The following is a 22,943-nucleotide window of genomic DNA, read 5'->3' on the forward strand; positions in this document are numbered from 1 at the left end:
ACTAGATGCATGGAGCCGCTCCTGTCCATGAAGACTGAAGACAACCTCGTAGAGACAGAGGTCGCAGCCCAAGCTGCGAGTAGTGGACACATTCTGTACATTTTCTATGCGAAAGATCGTTACTTCTACAACTTTGATTGCCTTGTGCTTCCCCACGAGAACCACGATCTGGTAAGTGGTCGCGGAGGTAAGAGCTGCTCGAGCTCGCGGGTATTCAAATATGACAGATCGCCCCGGACCTCGTTGAGATCTGTAATACCACACAGGCGCATCGCAGTCTCCACTTCGTCTTGCAAGACTGTTGAGAGCGTCAGCTAGAATAGTCATGTAGGAAGCGGCGAGAGAGACTTACCGGAAGCAGCATGCTCGACACCTTCCTTGTCATACAACACAGCGCACTGGAAAGGCCGACCGACGCCGACACCTCTCGCTCCAATGCAGATAGCCTTGACCACATCGCTTCCTCTTCGCACGCCCCCATCGATGAAAACCTCCATCTTGTCGAAAACTTCCGGGCAATCTCTCTTCAACTCCAGCAGAATCAGAATCGTCCCCGGTGAATTATCCAGCGCTCTCCCGCCATGGTTCGACACCACAATCCCCGCACAACCCATCTCCAACGCCTTCTTCGCATCAGCCGCAGATTGAATCCCCTTCACCACAATCGGCTTCGAAGTAAACTTCCGAATCCACGGAATATCCTCCCAGCACAACGCCCAATCAATAAAACTGCCCGTCGTCCTGGCCAAGCCACCGCCCTTCTTATCAGTCCCAGACTTCGCTCCATTCGCATAAACAGATGTCGTCTCCGAGACCAACAACCTCTCATCCGCTTCTCTCTTACTCACAACCGCCAGATCCACAGTAACAAAAATGGCTTTGATCTGATCCAATTTATCCACCTTCTTCAACGTCGCTTCTGTCTTGTGTCGTTGTCGATCAACATACAATTGGAAGAAATACGGGTAATCGCTCGGAACACTCGCCAGAATATCCTCGATACTCATGCTCGCCGTCGTACTCATGCAATGAATGATTCCGCTCGCTGCGGCTCCGGCTCCCAATGCGGCTTCGCCTTCGGGTCCTGCGGTTTTCGCGATTCCCATGGGACAGATCCAAACTGGCATATTGACTTTGCAGCCCAGCATGGTCGTTTTCGTGTTGATGTCTCGTACATTTCGCATCACGCGAGGTCGGAACCAGAGTTTTCCCCACCAGGATTTGTTGGCTTGTAGGCTGAGTAAGTCATTTGATGCGCCCCAGATATAGGCCCAGGCTTTCTTGGATCCAGCTTTCTCGAATGCCCGCTCGAAGTCATCGAGGTTGATGAGGGTTGATAGGGGAGGTCTTTCATTGGGATCTAAGGGTTTGGAAGTCGTTTCTTCTTTTTGAGCTTTGGTCCAGCTTTCTGTGATAGTGCTTTCGTCTAAGTCACCGAGTTTCGCGGAGTCTGGAAGCTCGCTCTCGATGAGTTTCGCGCTGTGGTATTGGTTGTACGTTTCTGTGCCGTCCTTGCCTGCATATTTCCAGATCATTTCAGGACCGCCGGGGTGTTCTGGAGCGAACTGTCACTCCTCTATCAGCCTCATCTCTGATTACACACTTGATGTATATACCAACCTTTGATAAATCGTAGACTTTGCCATTAACCACGACCCAACAGTCTTCTGCTGAGGAATGTTTTGTTATTTCCGCCACGGAGACCTTGTCGCCTTGCCCCATCTTGATAATAGCTCTGCTTTATCGTCCTGTTCGACCTCGTTCGTCACTTCTCAATGTCTCGAATTCGCTTGATGTTTCTGTTTGTGAAATGTATGTTTTTGTGAATTATGATCTCAGCACCAATTGCCGAAGAACGATTGGTCTTGGGATCCTGGCGTCGATGATGTCGACCCTCGTCTCGGGCGCTTTCTCCACCCCCGCCACACCATTCGTCCGACTGCCGAATTGAGGAGCCGAGAAGTGCAGAGTTGCTTAAGGCACGAGTCTGCGAATATTGTAGTACAATGCAAAAGGCAGAATGCTTCTCGTTTTTGAGGTAGAGCAGTATGGACTTTCATCAGGATGGCTCCTACTTGACACAGCTCAAGCATCAATGGCGGCTACTGCACCAGAAGTGCGACTGTTTTCATCTCGAGTAAGATCGCGGTTTTGTGATGTGCCGCGAGCAAGATCAACCAGGGAAGCTTGCTACTTACGTAGTGGAGTGAGGTAGTCAGAAGTGTTTTGCGATAGATAGGAGCTAATTCGCGGTTCTGAGTGGAATGGAACGGTCTCAGATGACACTTCAGCAATATCTATACGCTAATCAACAAGGGCTACATTGATCCATCATGGTCATCCGCTAATTTTCAATCATTCAGGCAAACTGAGCGACAATCTGCTCGAGCTCCTCTTGAGTCTTCTCCTTGATACCGACGAGTTCATTATCGTTCTTGGCGCTCCAGTTATTGCCGTATGGCGTACTGAGAGCGGATAGAGCAATGAAGTCAAGGAAAGTCGGTAGCTCGGCGGTGCCGTTCTTGATCTTTGCCCAAGCATCCGTCTCAATCTGCTCAGTGGTTGCTTCGACTCGTTGAATGGACTTTCCCTTCTTTTCCGCGATCGCAATTAGCTCGTTTTGGCTGACAGCAGCACTCTGGATGTATACAGCGCGGTTCTTAAACTGGTCTGGGTTCTTGAGGATGGCGACTGTGGCTTTACCGACATCTTCGAGTGTAGTCGTGCTATGCTTGTCGTTGCCGCCGTCAAGGACTCGTGTCGGGCCGTTCAGGTTGACATTGAATCCTGCACCAATGCCCCAGTCCAGGAAAAGTCCATTAACGACGAAAGCATAGCTAATCTTATCCTGCTTGCTCTTGAGGTACTCCTGTGTCTTCACCTTGCCAGCGAAAACAGGGAGGGCAGCAATCTTCGCGCTGCCGGCGATATCCGATCCGAACTCGGAAGGCAGGAAGAACTTGACTCCGGCTTCGATTGCAGCATCGATCAGGGGTGGCTGGCCGTCGTGATTTGGTAGCAGACTGACGACAGCGTCTTGTCCTTTGAAAGCATCGGTAAGAGATTGACTGCTGTAATCGGTCTTCACCGTCTTGACAGAAGAGGGAAGCTTGTCGGTTTTGCCGCTCTTGGAAAGGACAGTAACATTAAGGCCGGCGTTTACAAGAGCATTGACGACGCTGGGACCCAGGTTGCCAGTGGCTCCAGCGACGGCGATGTTTTGATATGCCATTCTGATGTTTAGTTGATGATGGTATTGATCGTTGCAATTGCGACCTGAGTCGTGCTGGTGCGATTGTGTGGAACTGATGTTGCTGTAGTTGATAATGTTTGGATTGAGGTTCAACGACCACTCTTTATATTATCTTACATCCTCCACGAGGCTCCTTGATGTCGTGCGATGCCCAGAATATTCCATATGCACACCATATCCTGGTGGTGAAGTGCCGGCATACGGAAGTCTGTGTAAGCATCGGATATACCTGAGTGAAATCGTGCTCTGATTGGCCGGCAAGATTCCGCTGTGCTGACAGCGTGCAGTTACGTCCGGCCGACCTGGTTGCTTGGCATCCAGACACCGAACGTTGTGGGACCTTGCGCCATGTCAAACATTTGTTGCGTTGTTTGAGAGGAGTGATGGAAGATTTCCGTTGCGTGTCGTGCAGTCGAACGTGATCGGATTGGTATTACGAGCTCCAGATGAGACAACATTATTCTTGCGCTGCAGTCTAAGCCTTGTGATACCGATTCATTGCCTCTTGCAGTTTTGGCCAAAAATCCCGGTTGACATTGGCATCAACAAATTCAGTCCATTTGATGATCTGCTGGCCGCATTGATCGAAGTCCAGCGTCCACATGTACTCGTTCACATATCTGCGAGCGGTCAGTTCCGGATTCAGCTCATTTGGGAGATGGCAATTGTGTACATACTCGCCAGCAAGCGTATCAGCTCGAGCAGTTGAGTAGATGCACAGTCGGCGTGCTTCTTGGTCTTCCACGATATCGTGTACCAGCAAGGTGAAATTGTGAAAGATGGGTTTCAGAGCTTGGAGCGATTTGCGATACTCATCGTTGGTCTGCGCCTTGTGACCGAGCGCAGCTGGCAATATGTGTCTGAGGCAATCTTGATGGCGATAAGATATGATCGCATCAATGTCCATTTGGTTGAAAGCCTCGACCAAGGCCTCGGCCGTCAGGCGCTGTGGGGACTTCGTCATGGCTGGAGCTTGTCGATGGTGCGCAAGAGGTTCATGCTCTCATCGTGCTACTTTCCCGATGAACCTCTTCCCATACTTATTTCTTGTGCAGGTCGTGTCGCTCTCCTCGTATCGTTTTTGAGACATCGAAAGGAGGGCTGCATATCGTCACACCACCTGACGATCGTCACTAGAGAAAAGCAAAAAAAACTGTGAGGTGCGCGCCGTTGAGAGGTCGCTCCAGCCTTGGCCGGTGTAATCTCCGAGGCAGACAGCAGGCAGGATCTGGAATACACTCCAGTCTGTGAAATACTCCAAGATCGAGCGACATCTAGAATCATGCCTGGCAGGACGTTGGTTGTGTTGGGCTCCGGACCAGGCATCGGAGTCGCAGTCGCGCAGGCATTCTCAGTGCGGGGCTTCACCCACATCGCGCTTGTCTCGCGCAATGCAGAACGGCTGAAAGAAGATCAAGACAAAGTGCTTGACAGCATCCAGGAACGCGGCTACAGCTGCCAGGTCAAAACATGGGCCTGCGATCTTTCCGACCTCGATGCCTTGAAGAAGACGCTGGGTGAGATCGAAGGGTACGGAGAGCTCGAATGCGTGCTGTTCAACGCCGCGAGAGTTGCCGGCAAGCCGCCACTCGAGGAGGACGTCAGTGCCATCGAGCAGGATTTCCGAGTGAGTCGCGGCGTGGCGCAGGACCGATGGGAACAAGGACTGACATTGCACAGCTCACGAATCTCGCATTGTACGAGACAGCCTTGTGGGCCATTCCCAGGCTGCAACAAGTCAAGGCTGAAGACCGCTCGCCGTCCTTTTTCGTGACATCAACCACGCTGCTGTGGAAAGAGCCAGTGTACGATCTGGTGTCGCTGTCCATGGTCAAGTCTGCGCAGCGCGCCCTCGTGCTGTCGTTGCACAACAAATATGGCAAAGATGTGCACGTGGCGCTGCTCAGTGTTGGCGGCGTGGTGTCGCCCAAGGCGAAGAACTTGAGTCCAGAAAACATTGCCAACAAAGCCTGGCTGCTCTACAAGCAGCCCAGAGGCAAGTGGGAGAGGGAGCAGCCGATTGATGAATAGAGAGCAAGAACATTGACGCATAGAATGGCATTTCAACATTTCTCCTCCCACTTCGTGCTTTCTCTGCTGCGTCTTGGCTGTTGCTTTGACACAGCAAGAACGTCTCGGGTTAGTCGAACGCTTTTCCTTATGCAGGCACGGCAAGCATATGATCTCGAACGAGGAATATCACGGGTCGGACGCGTCCTTTTGGCAAGATAGCCCACTCGGTTCTCCACGAGCCGAGAGTGACAGTGAATTGTCGACAAGCCGAGACAAACCTCCAACTCTACAGGAACTTTCAGCATGCTTAGTCGCGTTGGTGCAATGCTCGCGGGGTCAAACCACCGCGGAACTCACAGCTTCGGTATGCTGTGTTGGAACAGCGCAAACCACAAACGTGGCGCGTTCCTGCAGACACTTGGCTGGTCAGCCGTGTGCCACATGGTCATCATGCAGATTGCCATCATGTCCGACCCAACTTCACACTACACCTTCTCCCAGCCTTCAACACTATTTCGCGCGCGACAGACAAATCGCGCCGCAATCACCACTGCATGGCACACCAGGCGGGAGATTGCAAGGCAATCGCGCAATCTGTTTGCCCGAGAACAATAACCGCGAGATGACCTTTGGCCGGTCCTACAACCGCAAGCACTTCCTGTCACGCACCTCGCTCAAGAAACGCCTCCGTTCCACGTAGCGATGCAATGTCCTCACCGCACATTCGAGCGTCTCGCGAAGATGCTTGGCCGTTCCTTCAAGTGCGCGATTTCGGAGACTCCAATCAGCGTCCGGAGCGTGAACGCGCTGCGTGATAGAATCCATGCAATGTTGACCTGCCTCGAGAGAGCACAATCAAGCAACTCGGGACAACGAACCTAACTAGTACGGGCATGACTCCGGGAGCGGGATCGTGGCGAGGCAATGCTGGACGGGACGGCAATCGCGCTGCGTTGCAGTTCCCTCTTGCGATCGTGTCTCGATCCCGCAAACAATGCATCGTAGATGATGTGAAGTTCACTGGTAGCCACGATATCACTTCGACCGGGCCGACCAGCACAGAGCTCATGTTGCTCAACGTGGCCAGCAGGAAACGCGCACGCTCCAACAACACATCGCACTGTCCATTGCGGGCGTGCACTACCAGCCACTGCTCAGGATGAGCCATGTCATCTCTTATCCGGCCCAGTCTTCGATGCATGTCAATTGGAATGGCGGCTGTGCGGCAAGCTTCCCAAGCAAAAACCTTGACCGTGCACCCTCGCACCTTCGCATGCTTGATGGTCTTGGCTGATCGATCTTGTACCAGACGGGCAGCTCTCCAAGCTCTCTTGCTTTCCGAGCCCCACTCACTTGCATGAAAACGTCACTCCGTACGAGCATCTGCACCGTTAGACTGCAACATTGCGGCAGCATCTCAGCACAGCACGCATCCTGAGCGCGGCAAAACCATGTCCTACGTCTTACCAAAAGAAGCAGGTGAATATGCGATTGTCGGGGCGCATGCTGGCTGGCCTATTTGCCTGACACGGCTCGAATCATAAATACCCCAATGCGATCCCGTTCAGAGCCTCCGATCCATGTACCTGGCGCTCTGAGCGAACTTTCTTTCCTTTCCCTGGGTCTCCTCTAGCCACTTCACGCCTGCATATTAATTGTCCATCTCACCGCAAGAAACGCCTCTTGTCGCGTTACCACAGGACGAGTTCGACACGGTATCCACGGCGTCAGCGCGACGCCTTCCTGATACAATGTTGGGCACATCACTATTGCCCAAACTGGGCCTGTTGGCCGCTACAGCCTCTGTTGCAACGGCATCGTTGGGGAAGGAATTCCACGCTCACTCGAAATGGCAGAACGTTAAGCGACAATATTTTCCTGCCAACGCTACCGACGTCAAATCATTCACAACGCCCACGAACGTTACTATCCGATACAAAGAGCCGGGAAAGGAAGGCGTGTGCGAGACTACACCTGGTGTCAACTCTTATTCTGGGTACATTGATATTGCACCAAACGTACATGTCTTCTTCTGGTTCTTCGAATCGAGAAGGGACCCAGCGAACGATGACTTGACCCTGTGGCTGAACGGAGGCCCTGGTAGCGATTCGCTGATTGGCCTCTTCGAGGAACTTGGACCTTGTCGCATCACCGAGAATCTAACTTCGGTCCTCAATCCATACAGTTGGAACGAGGTCTCAAACATGCTTTTCCTCAGTCAGCCGGTTGGAGTCAGCTTCTCGAACCAAGGCGAAGAACAAGGCACATTCGCCAACTACACTGGCACGTTCCTCAACAGCACAGAACTGGGGGGCGTATACAACTCCACAGGCACCTACCCTGTCCTCGACCCGATCAGAGAAGGAGAAATCGATACCACCGATCTTGCTGCGATTGGTGCGTGGCATGTCTTCCAAGGCTTCCTGAGCGCCTTGCCTTCTTTCGCAAACGTCACCTCTTCTCAGCCGAAGAACTTCAATCTCTGGACAGAGTCGTACGGAGGACATTACGGACCATCTTTCTTCCGTTACTTTTCCGAGCAGAATGACAAGATTGCCAATGGCACTTTGCCGGGATACCACTTGAACTTCAGGAGTCTGGGACTCATCAACGCCATCATTTCAGAGAAGATCCAGATCGATTACTATCCGGAGTTCGCGGTAAACAACACTTACGGCATCCAAGTCTACAACGACACTGTATACAACTACGCCAAGTTTGCGACGAACATGGTAAACGGCTGCAAGGAGCAAATCGATGGATGTATAGCATCTGCGCAAGGCATCCCCGGTGGTCTCGTCAACGGCAAGATCACCTATGCTGCCACCTCGCAGCCTGCAGTCGCTGCTATCTGCGCAGAGGCAGGCAATATGTGCAGAGACAACGTGGAGAGCTTGTACTATGCATACGGCGACAGAGGTACCTACGACATGTAAGTGTGGACGCAAGCGCTTACGATAGACGTCTGCTGACTTTCTACAGCCGTCACCCGAGTGCTGATCCCACGCCCGAGTCCTATTTCGGAGACTACCTGAGCCAGGCCAAGATTCAAAACGCTATTGGTGTCAGCCTGAACTACACAACGAGCAACACTGATATCTACTACCAGTAAGAAGGCCCGCAAATTGCGTCTCTGAGGCACGTCCTAACACTCCTCGCAGATTTCAATCGACAGGCGATTTTATTTACCCAAATTTCCTCGAAGACTTGGAAGAGATCTTGAACAGCGGCGTCCGCGTCGCGCTCATGTATGGTGATGCTGGTAAGTGCGGAGATGTCCTGACTGAAAGCTGCCAAGCTGACTCCCATCTACAGACTACATCTGCAACTGGTTCGGTGGCGAAGCTGTGAGCAAAGAGGTCAACTACACCTACACCAAAGAATTCAATGCCGCAGGCTACGAGCCGTTTGTCTGGGGACCTGGCAAGGTTCAAGCAGGCGAGACTCGCGAATATGGAAACTTCAGCTTCACTCGCATCTACGAGGCCGGTCATGAGATTCCCTACTACCAGCCTGGACCATCGCTCGCCATGTTCGAGCGTGTGATTAGCGGCCTTGCGATGTCAGACGGTGCGGAACCTGTGACTGCGAACTTGACGACCACCGGCAATGCGAACACGACACATACTGCGAACCCAGCTGATTATTCGCTTCCCCCAACCGCGTCTGCGGACTTGGCCGCGTACAGCTCCAGCCTGATCGCTAGTTATGCATCGCTGGATAACGCGCCGCCGCCAACGGCTGTGGCGAAGATGCTTCAGATCTGAAGTGTGAAATGAGACGAGAGGAGGGCACATACAAAGATTGGACAGTAATGCGCTAAGGCGCACAGAAAGTAATGAGTGTGTATCACGATATACGACTGATGAACAAATTGCACAGAAAAGCCAGGAAATGTGCATCATAAAACTTACCTCATCATTCGTCAAAGTCATCTATCATTCTATCTGGGATGAATTCTGTCAATTCATATCAGCTTGGAGCCTCCATTCCTCCGCTGTATCAGCACTATCCAGAGTGCGACCAAGACGCAAGCGCCTGTCAACATGACCAATCCTGCAAAAAGCTGTAATCCAAGATAATTCGTATTCCCGCCTCCAGTCGACGCCTTCGCCAGCGCAGCAGCAATCGGCGGCCCAATCAAACTAGCGATACTTCCAAACCCCTGCGCCATCCCAAGACGTGCCCCAAAAACTTTGGCATCGGGACAAACGACGGGGAATACACTAGGTGGCAGTGGTATTAAAGCTCCTGAGAAGAAACCGTATAGTGCTGCAACGGCGATGAAAGCTCCTGTCTCTTTCGCGGCTAGCCATGCGATTGCAACGATGCCGCTGGAAACTACGCAGAAGGTCCAGGGAATCATGCCGCCGATTCGAGAGGCTGAGTAGCCTGCTAGTAGACGTCCGGCGATGCTGGCTGCTTGGGCGATCATGGCGATGTAGAGGGAGTTTCGTTGGCTGATGCGGAGGACAAGTTGGCCGTAGGAGGGGATGAAGACGAAGGGGACCTGTATTGAGTTAGCACAAGCTCAATATTTTGCATGTTGAAGTTTGCCACTCACCATATAGCCCAGGAAAATGAAGAAATTGGCGAAGCTGTACAGCCAGAAGGGGGTATCGATGAGTGCGCCACGATCGAATAGCTTTCTGGGCTGTCCGGACGCCAGATCACCAAGATTCGAGACGCCCCAGAGCAGTAAAGGGAATGAAATGAGATATGTCCCAAGCATGACGAAGCCGATCGTTCGCACTGTCCAACCGAAAGATACATTCTCGATCATTTGCGAGAAAATCAGAGTATAAATGATACCACCGACTGGTGCTCCGCATGTGGTAATCCCCATCGCCACTGCTCGATGCTTCTTAAACGCTCTGCTGACAAGCGCCAGACCGGGGAGGTAGAGCAGACCGTTCGACAGACCTTGAAGCACTCCTTGAGTGAGCATGAGTTGCCAGTACTGAGTGCTGACACTCGTGAGAAACACGCTTAACGTTTGTCCCAGACCGCCCACGATGAGCATCGTCTGAAACCATCCCAGATCAAACAATGGACCAGATAATACTCCAAGCAGAATCAGTAGGAAGATCGCAACTGTACCGATCCATGATATCGACGAAGCAGACTCGTTTGGAATGTACGTCAATTCGTAGTACGATTGGAAAGATCCGAAAGCAAAGGACATTCCCCAGAGGTTTCCAAAGACGAGAAAAGACCCGGCGACTTGCAGCCAAGCTCGCGCACCACCGTCTTTGGTTTCCGCGCTGGGAGGAGGAGCGGTGACCGGGGTGGCGAGGGTCGTGGCATTCTCGACATCGCTCGTTGATGTGATATTGCCGTCCTTGTCGTACTCCAGTGAGGCTTCTTGCTTCTCCACATCACTGCCAGCGGAAGATGAGGTCGCCATATTCGTGACTTGGCAGGAACGATTCTCCTACGTATGCCGAGGTCCAATATTGGTAGCCGCCAGTCTTCGCGCCTGCCTTCTCCAGAATCCAGGGTCCTCCAAATCGCTATGCCATCACAAAGGCGAGGTGCATTAAGAATGAAAGAGGAGGCGCGGAAGGCTGAAGTGAAAGAATCGACCTACCTGACACAACGTGTGGATTACATAACTGGCCACCATGGCGTGCGGTCTGCATTCTAAGAGACGGAATTGTTTGCTGATCGCAAGCTGCACAAGCGAATGGTGGCACTCGTTGGCCTACTAGAAGGAGTCTAGCCCGCAAGCTGCATGAAGCATACGTGATGATATACGCCCGGCAGTCGGCAAATGGGAGCTTGGCCATGGTCACAGGATGAGGAGAAAGAAGCGGTTGGCGAAGCGATGTCGCTGTCGCTGTGCGAAAGGGCGGTATATGCAATTCGCCGTGAGTTTCTTGCGCTCCGATTTGTGAGGACTCATGTTGAATGCGTTGCGTGCTAGGTGGCTGGTGGATTACTTGCATGAGTACGATGGTGCAAGCTGCATGATGGTGAGGGTTTTTCTCCAAGACGGACGAACAGGAACAGAGTTTCTGTGAGTTCTTGGGGTTCACTCGTGGCGCGGAGGAGCTCGAGCGAGAGGCTCGGCCCACTTGCAGCCGATTGGTGGGCAGTGGTGATCGAGATGCACCTCCTTCTCCTCCGTCATCCACACCTCCAGTCACTCAATGTCGACCCATCCAGCATAGCCTGCCTGACCAGCTTGGACATCTGATACTGGCAGAAGGAGCATCCTTCCGCAGCCCAATTGCACAAGACTTCGGCCATACCCTGGAGTTTGCACGCCTGAAAGATGTATAGGGCGAAGAGCCATCGTCGGAGATCATGTCGAAGCCATCTTTTCGAAGAACTGTGAGGCAAAGCCGCTCAGCAGGTCATCGTGGTGCAAGTATCAGCTGAGGCGTAGATGCCATGTACTGCTTGCCTTCCGAAGACGTTCTTACCTTGATCTCGGACAATTTCTGTTCCCTCACGCTTCAGACGAATCGAGGAATCGGAAAACTGTATCATCGGGCGAACAGATTGTCAACCGAAGCAGTCATAAAGCATGACAGGAACTGGCACACACAATCTGCAAATATTGCTCAGCAGCACGAAGGTCACTGACGCAACTACACATTAATATTTAGGCATCTATTCATTATCGTATCCTGCCGCTCCACAGTAGGAACCGATGCGCCAAGAACAAGTTGAACGCCGTCAGCAAGAGAAGGGGCAAGCAGTCATACCACGGCAATCCTCGGAGAATCTGGTATATCGTGCCTGCGATCACAGCACCCAAGGTCATCATGGACCAGCACCAGGCTAGTATTCTGCGACTTTATCAGTAACAGTGCTATGAATACCACTCGCTCAAGACTAACCTCATGTTCCGGTATTTATTGTTCTTGTGCGCCTTATTGTCTCCGGAGGGTACCCACGCAAGAGCTCGGCCGAAGAGTCGATCCTTGATGGCTGTGAGGTAGGCGTAGCTTTGTATGACCATGATAAATTGGACGTTGAAGCCATATCGGGCTTTGGCCCAGCACCGAATCGCGATGATCGAATACAAGATCGATGGTAGCGCGAAGGCGAGGTTGTAATATCGGACGTACTCCGGTCTCGCCCACAGCATACAGATTCCCGGAATTGGGTTGAGGAAGATCGAAAGCGATATGGCGCTGTAGTACATCATTCCGGAGAGGTAGCAGATCTTCTGAATGGGGCTCAGCTTGGATCGCCAAAAGTCCATGTTGGTCAGCAGCGTGGTGGACCCCTGGGACGTTGTGTCAGTACAATACCGGAAGTGGTATGCGATCTCAGCCTTCTTACCATGCACCATCTCATCTGCTGACTGAAGAACGCCTTTGGCGTGTCAGGACATATGCCACAAGCCAGACAAAGCGGCAGATAGCGAACTTTCCAGCCACGGTTGACTGCGTAGAAACCAGTATGCACGTCTTCCGAGAATCCAATCTCCGCTGTGCCACCCACTTCTTCAAGAGCTGCTCGACGATATACCGCGTTGCTCCCGACGCAGATGGAAGCTCCGAATCGATTTCTGTTGATCTGCACCACACGGTAGAACAACTCCTGCACCGCTCCTGCTCCTTGCTCTACCCAACTCTGGTCCACGGAAGTCCTGAAGAACTGCGGAGTCTGCACAATCGCCGTATCGGGTTTGGCCTGATGAATCGGTATGATCTCTTGCAAGAAATCTGGCCGCGGGCAGAAATCCGCATCAAAAATGGCGAAGAAGTCGCCCGTGGTTCGCGCGAATGCCCAACGCAAGTTGCCAGCTTTCTTCAACCTTGGACGATCTTCCCTGCAGATGTATTGGAAACCATATGCCAACGCCATGACACTCACAGCCTGTGAGCCTCCGTCATCGAGAACGTACACTTGCAGTTTATCCTTCGGATAATCGAGTTGTTGGATGTGCTTGTACGTGTTCTCCAGGACCTCGATCGGTTCTTTGCAGCACGGGAGATAAATGTCGACAGTGGGCGCTGTAAGTGGATTCACGGGAAAGTCTTGGAGGCGTTTCTCATGCTTTTTGATGTCGTAGTCTTTGCCGCAAATACTCACAGTGTACGAGATGACGAGGTATAGCTGGAGAAGGAAGACGAATGCACCAAACCAGTAGAAGGCGTAGAAGCTGATAACGAAGAGCCACATGCCGACCGAAAGACTGAGAAATGAGAGCACCCCGAACGTGTACAAGCCCAGGCGATTAGTCCTGAGGTACAGCGTCTTCTCGAAGTCGGTTGGCGCAGTTGGGAGAATGAGCGCCGGTGATTCGGAAGGGCAATATGTCGACACGAAAGACTCTTTCGCCCGGCTCCAGATGCTTGTCTTGGATTCCTGGCTTTCTTGGTCCCGAGGAGGTCCTTTCTCCGTCACCGTGCTCTCTGGCTGCCGCTTCTTCTGTAGCTTCTTCCTTTTAGCCCTGGTCTCAGCAGCAGGCGTCCCTACTCCAATCTCCTCGATCCCATCCTCTGGTTTCTCATGCACCTCCTCTTCGATCCCGACACTGGTATGGGTCACTGGCACTATCAAGTCACGCTCCTGATCCTGCGCTCGGAACCAACTGTTGAGCTCGTTGTGTGTCACCACTTCAGGCAAAGAGGACGGTATAGACTCGTTGGTGGAGGGAGCAGCGAATGATTGCGAACGTGGTTGTGCTGCCGCAAGACTTGGGTCGTCATCTACAGCGACTGATGCGACCAATGACCGCCGTAGATTCGATGGTGTCTGTACATGCGGTACTCGAGGAACAGGTGGACGGCCATCTTCTGGAATTGTCGCAGGAACAGACAGGTCAATTGTGCTGTTTGTCTCGAGGCCAAGCGGGCTCGTCGTCCTCGTTCGGTTCGACCCGACTGAAGTCTTCGACAATGGAAAGTAGTTCGGCAGCTGTGAAAGACTGGAAGGCGTTCTTGGCAACTGTCGTGCATATCAGTCAGCTGGTGCCGCGCCTCCAAGTGAACTCTCCACATACGGAATCTCTTGTCGGCGTTGGGCAACTACTCGCTGCGAGGGTTGGAGGGGTCTCTCTGCCAGTGGAGTCGTTGCCCTGGCTGCCATCATCGCTGTAGGCAGTGCTCACCGCACCCGAGCTGCCATTGGCATGATGGTCGCTGATGTAGCGCCTGGAACGTTGTTGCAGGTCTTGGAGCTGTTCTGCTAGGCGATGGATATCGACTTCTGTCTGCGACTTCTCTTTACCTGTTGTCAGGTCACCAGCATGCGGGTCAACGATCCGAAGCTGCTCGGCCTGCTCTCCGAAGACTGTCATTCCGGCGGGGAGGACTCAAGAGATGGTGTCCAAGAGCTTTGGAGCGAAAGCGAAGAATGAAGAGCGCATGCGATTTGTTGAAGAAGCGGCTTGCATAGTCCAACGACACAGCTATCTGCGTTCACGCTGCAAGCCACAAAGTTGTTTGAACTTCCGCATGGCTGCAAACTACTTCCCGTCGCCTATGCCTTGCTCTTTGCACAGATTAAGACTTGGCGGAACCCGCCCCATCCGATCATCGTCCAGCGATACGGGTATGCACCACTTCCCCCGGCATCATCACAGTCACACCAGTGCGAGATCGAATGCATCGACTACACCTGTGGTACCACTTCGCAGCTGACGCGCTGGCGAGATCTGCGAGGAGCTTGCGAATATGCTTGTCTGGATGACTGAAAGGTGGCTGCTCAATGCCATGCAAGGCCTTTTCGTCCTTTGCTGATTATGCAGTACGGGCATTGTCCAGGCACGTGGGACCAAATATTCGTCACTGTCGTAGCACTGTCGGTATCGGGACTTTGACGCCAAGGCCATTTATTTCTGCAGCCAAGCATTCAGCGCGTCTCAGCACAGACTGATTCGCAGGCTGTACGACCGTTTCGGCTGGTTCCACTCTGCTGGGGAGACGTCGACCTATCCGCCTCTTTCGCATCGGGGCTGATGCCGAAGGCCAACGAACCACGGCCTTTGTCAAGCTTTGGAAAAGGATGCTGGGCACCGATGCGAGTTCGGAACATCCCATACACAACGTGGACGCGCTGCCTGCCCATCACCGCGCGGCTCCCGACATAAATGAAGACGGAATACTGCATTGTGCTACTCACGACGATTCAATAATCAGAATTGATCTGCTCTGCTGTACCGTTCCTCCTAATATACGCGCACGTTCAGATACGGAACTTTACACAATCTCGCATACCGGCTGACACGGATGATGATCTCAAAAGTGAGGCTTCTTGCTTCTTGCGATGCATGTCAGGTGAGACTGACAACAATGGCCACCTATTCGATATGCCGCCTGGCGTATCTTTCGCTGCGACGAACGCTCAGAGACCAGGGACTCATTCGTTTCTTATCTGCCCCTTCATCAAATCGAACTGAGCAGAGGGGGCTTAAACTTGGCTCGTGCAACCGCGGGATCAACTTTGATACTGTCAAGTCAAGCGCCTCCTGTGGGAGAAGCCCGAAAAGAAAACACGCTGCCGACGATTTGTGAGTGGATCGCCACGGCCTAGGATTCACGGAAGCAGTCTCGATGCATCTTCCGCGTGTCCTATGCCTGGGCCATCTCGCCATATCTTGTCGGTCATGGAAGACACGCGAGTGAAGACTGATCGTCGGTTGAGCCATGGTCTGCACCCATTGCCTGCAGCCACAGGATGGTCCACGGATACGATGTATGTGCCAAGCAGAGCTGACTGAGTGTTTCTTGGTAGCAAAGTAGGTCAAGTTGGCAGTGAAGATTCTAAGATAAGACATCACTTTGCGGGAAAGTTTCGGGCGTGGATGGAAATAGGTGGAGTTGCACATGTTGCGTAACATCACGCCTTGTACCTGCATACGACGACCCGCTTTTCTCTTCCTTTGCCAAGACCGGTCTCATTATGTAGGTCTCCTCCCGTCGCAGATACAATGCCGGTCAGCTGTTCCGCGGAACCAAGGCACACGTTGCATCCCTTAGCAGCCATGTGAGAATGATACTGGAGGCAGATAGCGGGCCGAGCATTCCATCGACAAACAGCCCCGTCAACGAACCAGAAAACCACGGCAACAAGATTGTGCAGCCAAGCACAAACATACCCAAAGTTCGCGCAGCAAACGGACACGCGTCTCGCAGACACTTTCTGCATGGCATACGTGGAGGGCTGTCGGAATATCTCAAAGCTCTCCGGCTGTGGAGAAGTCAAAGTCCGGTAGCACAGAAAATCAGCCTCCACGAGAAGTTTATGCCTTGCTCCGCTTTCGTTACCTAGCACCTTTTTATTGTTCGACCTGCAACACGATGACCAGGTTCGTTTTCGCAGTTGCAGCTGCATTGGCTGTTGGCAAGGTCGCTTCGGAAGTATCCCTTTGTGGGCAGTTCCAGACGCACACAGAATGTGCGTAGCCGCCTTTGTTGAGGATCCGATAACGCGTGCGACTGTCTTGCTGATCTTGTGTTGCATCTAGGGCCCTATACGAGTATGTTGGATGGGAAGAGGCAAGGGTCTGCAGGTGCTGATAAGAACATCTAGTCAACAATAATGCTTGGGACAAGGACGATGACTCGGGATCTATCTGTACATATGTGAGTGTTGTGATGCTGAGGTCACGCCATGGACTTACTTATCTTTACAGGCTTGTGAAGACTGTCGCGATGAGATCTCGTTCTACTCCGTCTGGAACTGGACTACACAGGATCCCGTTCGAGTTCACGCCTACCCACATGTGGAGCTGAGGTCCGAACGACTTCCACTACAACTGGGCGAACTGCGTACGCTCAAGATCGCAGCCTCCTGGTCACTGGCTCCAGTGTCGGTGACGGATGGCACATTGCAAGATCCCACTACAGAGCCGGTCGCCGGCGCACTCGAAGACAATGATGTGCAAGCCAACGTCGTACTAGACGTCTTCGCAGATGCAGATGAAGAGAAGAGTCGGACGCCCGCCCAGCAGACCTACGAATTGATGGTATGGGTGGGCGTCTTCGGCAATGCTTCATGGCCAATAGGCATGAATGAACCCCGAGATCCTCCTGTGATCATGAGCTTGGACGATGTCGATTTGTAAGTCATCAGACGCGAGCTTGTGCCATATCAATCATCGAAACTGACAACTTCCTAGCACGCTCTACAACGGCACAAATTCCAGAGGCCAACTCGTCTATTCCTGGGTTGCGAACCAGACTTCACCGACATTCGACCTGGACTTTGCGCCTCTGCTCAACTATTTGCAGAGAAAAGAGGGAATACCAGAAGACGTATATGTTGGGACCGTGCAATTCGGTTCCGAAACATTCTATTCTGATAGCCCGATGAACTTCTCAGTGTCCTCGTTCGAAGCTGAGGTCGAGCGCGGGACGCCAGCGTCAGACTCAGATTCAGACTCAGAGAGCGTTGGCAATGTGCTTGGGGTGCCGAAGTTTGGTGTGGGGCAGAATGGCTTGATCGCCCTGTGCTGCTTACTGATGGCATGCGTAATAATGTCTTGAGGATGAACGCAGAGCTAGCGTCAGACTGCTTCAGTCGGAACATAATTCTGCAATTATGAGTGTATCAATCTCGACTTGAATAACACCATCTTCTGTTCCAGGAATCCATGCCACGTTCTATTATCAGTTCGGCAGGGGTAGTTTTGCACACCGAACCCTTCCTCCGAACGATGCATAAGGTGTCTCTCAGCAGACCGCTCTGTGTGGTGGTCTCGAACGGTGCACTAGCGGATGGCCACGATCGCGCGTAAAAGTACCAATTGGACGATTGCAAAAGCTGCGTCCGCCGGCCGATCGGCATGCCGAGCTGAAACTTGGCTCAACCGCTGGCCGGGTATATGAGCCTGCCATCTGCCGGCATTTGAACCCACTGATCGATTGTGAGCGGTGAGGCTCTCTTGCATATGGGACTGACGCAGAGTCGACACCTCAGCATTATAGACCGAGCTTTTGTCAAGCGATTGAGTGACATAAGAGCTAACCTTCTGGTCTCTGAACTCGATACATGAATAACATCCTCACAGCAAGCAGCCTCACTTGGTGCTCTGAGGTGGCATAAGCGCTCTCCGGGCCATCCGACAGTGTGGCTGTCAGGAGACGTCGCTTTCAGTCCGTTGTCGAGAGCTCGAGAGCAGTGCAGTGTAAAATTACGCGGCGACGCGTCTCAACGATCACGTTGAGGGGCTGTCTGGAGTCCGTGTCTCCAGCCCGACATGCAACCCGTCGAACCGCCTAGTGTTGAGAGCCTTCCATGATATCTCTCCATTCAGCATCTGTGAAAGGGCTTTCCTCGTGCCGTCGCTTCAATTTAGGATCTCGGGTCCAAATCTCGTACAGTCTCGCCCTCATGGACCAGGGTCTTTCGTGTAACTGAACGCTGACGTCTCTCATGTAATTTGCGTTGTGTTGATCTCCTTGCAAACGCAGCAGGTATGCAGCTCTCAGCGCTCGTAAGGCGAAACTCCTCCTTCTCAACTCTATATACCCCAACATCAGTTGTAGTGCCGACTTATTTCGACATATCGCAAGCATGAGTCTTGCGTCTGCCTCGGTAGGATGGTAGAAGTATAACTCAGCGACAGAGAGATGTACAGTAGTGGTTTCGTCCGAATTGCTCCTCAAGCGACGTCTTCTGGAATCGTCTAAGAACTTTCCGAATAGTACCGGGTTGCAGGGCCGTGTCTGGTCTTTGCACAGTGCTTTGGCTAGGACTGTGGCGGCGTAATCATACCACAGCAATCCTCGACCGTATCGGGAGCGGTTGAGGATAAAATCAAGCGCAGCATCGACAGTGCCGTCTTCCGACCAATACAATTTTGCTCTAGCTGTTGCGGCAAGCAATTCGGCAGGCCAATTGAATGAACGCTGCGCCAGAGCGCTCCGAATGTGCTCTGTCTTGGGTTTCATGGCAGCACCATCTCTCAGCGACTCATCCATGCACCAGATTTGTATCCAATCTTGCACCGCCTGAATTTTCTCTTAGACCTCAAGATGCCAACAGAGAGGATCTGCCAAGTCGCGATCCACGGTCCAATCCCATTGTTTTGGGTCTGTGCCCAGTATCCAATGCAAGACCAAAGAAGCTTTTACGCTCGTAGCCCTGACCTGCTGGTCCTTACGCGGTAGAGACTGGATGGCTTCCATGGAGGACTTGAGCAGCGCAGTAGCTTCTGCTGGGCCCGCCAAATCGCGCTCTGCCAACTGCAGGAAGTGGTGGACATCCTGAGGCGTATCGATTTGTTTATGCTGACCATCATGCGGCTGTGATGAATGTCCAGATCCTTGCTGCTGATAGATGAGGTTCTTCCTCTCGCCTCCATTCTGTTGTGACTTCCGTGGTCGCCGTGATTCCCCATCAGGCGCAGATGGAAACCCACCCCTCAAGCTGTTCTCCTCCTCCGTCCCACTCTCACATCGCACATGCTCTTTCTCGGTACTTCCTAGTCCTCCTAAATTGTCAGGTCTCTCAGACACAACCGGGTCGCGGTGGTTCGCGTTATATGTAGCGTGCCGAATTTGCGTGATCGTGACTCGTTGCGGACTGCCAATGCAAGCGTTCAATGACCGTACATGGCGCGAAAGCAGTCTCCCCGCCATGCTGGAATAGTCTTGAGAACATAATTGCAGTTGCGATGCATGGCAAAAATTATGGAGGGATAGACAGCGAATGTGGAGCTTGTGCGACCCATATCGCTGCCTCGTCTCGAGGAATATGTCTCGGCTCGCCGTCCGTGTAGCCACTAAGTTAGCTCCTATATGTGTGTCCTCACACAAACAAGACCAGGTGACACTGAGCTGGCTCTCTTGAGATGAACGGAAACCCGGATTCGTTGAATGCAAGTAGCAAATATCGGTCCAAATCTCCTCAATGACACATGCTATACCGTCGTGATTTCTACTTTCGGCCACCAGCAATGGCTAGATTCCTCCGACTGCGCGACTCATTTCAGGCTATGTCACAACTAGCCCACCACGCTGACATCTGATCATTTCCAGCCCCCCTGGCCATCAGGTTCGTCGCACTATCGAAGATGCGGTTCCATGGATTTGAACCAGCACTCGAATGTGAGTTCGTGATAGCGTCAGTGCGCCTTTCGCAGATGACCATAGCGTTTATTGGCTTGCATTTGAATGGCGAGCGGAGTCTGCGGCTGTTGGGGTGCTGTCTGTCCTCGTGCAAGTGCTGTGTCGTGCTACAGACGTAGGCACAGGGTCTTTACGAGCTGGATGGAAAGCCCTGGCACCATGATCTTTCACTTGCTGAACGGCTTCATCCAAACCAAATGCCAGTATTCTGGCCTCCAGGAACACTATGGTTCATGCCTTCCCTGATGATACGATCCTTAAGCGAATCGATTCGAGCTTGATCATTCACAAGTTCCTCCTTCCTGATGGATGACGCACTAGTACCGCGAGACTGCCAGAACTTCCACGAGCTGGGCCGTGTGGTCGCCTGCTCTGACTGTTCAAGAAGCCTCTGCACCATGAGCTCCCAGTTCCCGACTCCGGTGAGGAGGCATTCCTTGCACTTCTTCTTCTCAATCTCAGCTTCGACGGTGTTCAGCTCAACGAATTCCTTATTCGACAGCTGACCATCCGCAACTGTGACGGCTTGCTTCGTCCAGCTCAGACCTTCTTCGGTGTTGGAGTTGGAGCCCGCGAATAGGATCTCACCAATGTAAAGCATCAACTCGCTCTCAGCGCACGTGGGCTGTGGAGTGGGACGCACGACTGGGATGTCGCCGCTTTGTGGTGGATCCGGGAACTTCGGTGGCACAAATATGAGGCTCCATAACGACGAATTTGAAGCGCCTGTCGTTGGTGAAGGAGGGAAGGGCGAAACTGGCGCGGTTCGTCGTGCACGGAGGACTGACAGCAGTATCGGGAGAGCTTGATCGAGATGTCCAGTCCGGGCATGATGGCTAGCCAACGCTGTCGTAGCCTTAAGAATATTTGGCGTTACATCAGCAGTTGCAGATTCCTTCAAAACGTATGTCTTCTCGTCAAGCACGTCAGCCTGCCCAATCTCAGCTTTGAGACCCGCCTTTGCAATGTCCACAGCCCATCTGTACATCTCTGTAGCCGCCTCATTTGTGCCTTGGAACTCCAGCCAGTTCGCAAAACCCAACGCAGCTTCCAATTGCTGGCCTGTGGTGAACCCTTTTCCAGTGATGATCTTCATGTAGAAGGTCTCAGGCGCAGGATATGGCCTCACGCAGTCCTCTTCTCGAGGCGCAGCTTTCATGTAAGGAGGCGTGGGTCTGGGATCTGGATTCGAAGGTCCGATGACAACATCCTTGGGAAACACAAGATTCCTTGTTCGATCTAGAACCATGCCATCCAGATGCTCGGCAGCCTTTGCGCACAACATTAAAGCCTCCACGTAGCCTGCCTTCCATGGCCAACTCTTTTCGCTGATGTCGTATCCAGCCTTGCCGACTCCAGGAATGAGTATTTCACCTTCATCGTCTCCTAACGTCTCATGTAGCCCTTTGGCCTCATGATTTCCGTCCTCCAATCTCGCTAAAAGCTTCAGCGCAGTGGTCCCAACCTGAGCCCAGTCCACAATGCCGGTGCCGCTCCGCAGAGCTTGCTCCTCATCGGAGAAGACTCTCACAGCTCTCAGTAACTGTCTCGTCTGCCATCGCCACTCGCTTGGTGTCGGATTTGTCCGCTCGTCCATCTCAATATTCACGCCAAAGTAGGCGATGCCGCCGAGGACGAGAAAGGTCCATCCTAGAACGGTCCACTTCGCAGCCAAGTAGAACTGCTGCTTCACGAAACTGCGGTTGCTGCTGGAAAGTAGGCGAGCGAGTTGTCCTGAAGGACCATTGAGCGGGCGTTGATGAGTCTGGGCCAGATATGGGAGCTGAGGCCGTGGCGGCGTGAGCCTGGTGAACGGTCGCTGTGTGCGTTTCGAGGTACTCGGTGGGCGGAGAGGGCGCAGCGATGGTATTCGCGTCGACAGCGTACGTTGCGAGAGCATTTTGGATGTTGCGCTATGTTGTAGAGGAGTAGCAATGCTTGCGGTCACGAGTGGTGAGGTCAGACATCCCAGCCGCCAAGACTCGGAGCTCGTTCGTGTTTCTACTTCCATCGCAGGTGGTGACCTGTTCACCCTCAATGATCACATGTCCTCTCCTCTTCACGTTTGTCTTGCCATTATTTTAGTAGCGCCCAGAGACCACTGCTGAGCTCATAGCATTAGGCTCGAATACATCGTCTGTCAAGAACACTGCGAGAGACGGCCTTATCAAGCTGGTGCAGAGTAGTAGAGTACCATCCGCTTCCAGTCGTTAGAACTACTCACCAAACAGATGTCGAGTCGGCTCATTTGAGTGGCACATGCGGGAACCATGTAGAAGCGCCGATACCACAAGCAATCTTCGTCCCGCAATGTGAACCTAGTCCCATGAGCCTGAAGAGATGTCAGCGTGTTGGCCGTTCATGAGTTATGCACTCACGACCTTCGGCCTACTCATGCGTCCAACCCACGAGCAGATTACGGGTAACACCAGGGAACAGTGCCCTTTGCGCCGACTCGGAACCTTCCAGCAATGAAGACCTGCATGCATCGTCGCCGCCGCCGCGCACTTCGCTGGAAGCGCATCATCCGGACAAACGAGCCTCAGTAACCGCTCCCACGTCTCTTTGACTCCGTGCTGCGGTTGTCTACGTGGTCAGTCTCCATCGTCAGCCCACTTATGGGAACAACAGTAAAGTCT

General features: G+C 52.7%; 10 protein-coding genes across 10 annotated transcripts; 3 read left to right on the forward strand and 7 right to left on the reverse strand.

The window, feature by feature from the left end:
* Nucleotides 1-125: 125 nt before the first annotated feature.
* Nucleotides 126-1,722, reverse strand: CKM354_000149800 (uncharacterized protein; the record flags this gene model as incomplete). Its single annotated transcript, XM_044796624.1, has 3 exons — nt 126-298; nt 353-1,565; nt 1,621-1,722. 3 exons carry the CDS (start codon nt 1,720-1,722, stop codon nt 126-128), a joined length of 1,488 nt encoding a protein of 495 aa, XP_044652559.1.
* A 637-nt stretch (nt 1,723-2,359) lies between these two features.
* Nucleotides 2,360-3,232, reverse strand: CKM354_000149900 (uncharacterized protein; the record flags this gene model as incomplete). Its single annotated transcript, XM_044796625.1, has 1 exon — nt 2,360-3,232. The coding sequence occupies one exon, from the start codon at nt 3,230-3,232 to the stop codon at nt 2,360-2,362; it is 873 nt and encodes a 290-aa protein (XP_044652560.1).
* A 496-nt stretch (nt 3,233-3,728) lies between these two features.
* Nucleotides 3,729-4,217, reverse strand: CKM354_000150000 (uncharacterized protein; the record flags this gene model as incomplete). Its single annotated transcript, XM_044796626.1, has 2 exons — nt 3,729-3,873; nt 3,931-4,217. 2 exons carry the CDS (start codon nt 4,215-4,217, stop codon nt 3,729-3,731), a joined length of 432 nt encoding a protein of 143 aa, XP_044652561.1.
* A 318-nt stretch (nt 4,218-4,535) lies between these two features.
* On the forward strand, nt 4,536-5,284 carry CKM354_000150100 (uncharacterized protein; the record flags this gene model as incomplete). Its single annotated transcript, XM_044796627.1, has 2 exons — nt 4,536-4,880; nt 4,934-5,284. 2 exons carry the CDS (start codon nt 4,536-4,538, stop codon nt 5,282-5,284), a joined length of 696 nt encoding a protein of 231 aa, XP_044652562.1.
* A 1,733-nt stretch (nt 5,285-7,017) lies between these two features.
* On the forward strand, nt 7,018-9,033 carry CKM354_000150200 (uncharacterized protein; the record flags this gene model as incomplete). The annotated part of the gene is made up of 4 exons (XM_044796628.1): nt 7,018-8,198; nt 8,249-8,374; nt 8,428-8,528; nt 8,582-9,033. The coding sequence occupies 4 exons, from the start codon at nt 7,018-7,020 to the stop codon at nt 9,031-9,033; spliced, it is 1,860 nt and encodes a 619-aa protein (XP_044652563.1).
* Nucleotides 9,034-9,233: 200 nt separating this feature from the next.
* On the reverse strand, nt 9,234-10,673 carry CKM354_000150300 (uncharacterized protein; the record flags this gene model as incomplete). The annotated part of the gene is made up of 2 exons (XM_044796629.1): nt 9,234-9,776; nt 9,831-10,673. 2 exons carry the CDS (start codon nt 10,671-10,673, stop codon nt 9,234-9,236), a joined length of 1,386 nt encoding a protein of 461 aa, XP_044652564.1.
* A 1,218-nt stretch (nt 10,674-11,891) lies between these two features.
* CKM354_000150400 (uncharacterized protein) lies at nt 11,892-14,528 on the reverse strand (the record flags this gene model as incomplete). Its single annotated transcript, XM_044796630.1, has 4 exons — nt 11,892-12,063; nt 12,115-12,506; nt 12,563-14,176; nt 14,232-14,528. 4 exons carry the CDS (start codon nt 14,526-14,528, stop codon nt 11,892-11,894), a joined length of 2,475 nt encoding a protein of 824 aa, XP_044652565.1.
* Nucleotides 14,529-16,530: 2,002 nt separating this feature from the next.
* CKM354_000150500 (uncharacterized protein) lies at nt 16,531-17,718 on the forward strand (the record flags this gene model as incomplete). Its single annotated transcript, XM_044796631.1, has 5 exons — nt 16,531-16,627; nt 16,698-16,709; nt 16,763-16,815; nt 16,866-17,293; nt 17,352-17,718. 5 exons carry the CDS (start codon nt 16,531-16,533, stop codon nt 17,716-17,718), a joined length of 957 nt encoding a protein of 318 aa, XP_044652566.1.
* Nucleotides 17,719-18,450: 732 nt separating this feature from the next.
* On the reverse strand, nt 18,451-19,815 carry CKM354_000150600 (uncharacterized protein; the record flags this gene model as incomplete). The annotated part of the gene is made up of 2 exons (XM_044796632.1): nt 18,451-19,185; nt 19,324-19,815. 2 exons carry the CDS (start codon nt 19,813-19,815, stop codon nt 18,451-18,453), a joined length of 1,227 nt encoding a protein of 408 aa, XP_044652567.1.
* Nucleotides 19,816-20,488: 673 nt separating this feature from the next.
* On the reverse strand, nt 20,489-22,204 carry CKM354_000150700 (uncharacterized protein; the record flags this gene model as incomplete). The annotated part of the gene is made up of 1 exon (XM_044796633.1): nt 20,489-22,204. The coding sequence occupies one exon, from the start codon at nt 22,202-22,204 to the stop codon at nt 20,489-20,491; it is 1,716 nt and encodes a 571-aa protein (XP_044652568.1).
* Between the last annotated feature and the right edge of the window lie 739 nt (nt 22,205-22,943).

The sequence above is a fragment of the Cercospora kikuchii genome (assembly GCF_019650295.1).
Source record: "Cercospora kikuchii DNA, contig_00001, whole genome shotgun sequence".
NCBI lineage: Eukaryota > Fungi > Ascomycota > Dothideomycetes > Mycosphaerellales > Mycosphaerellaceae > Cercospora > Cercospora kikuchii.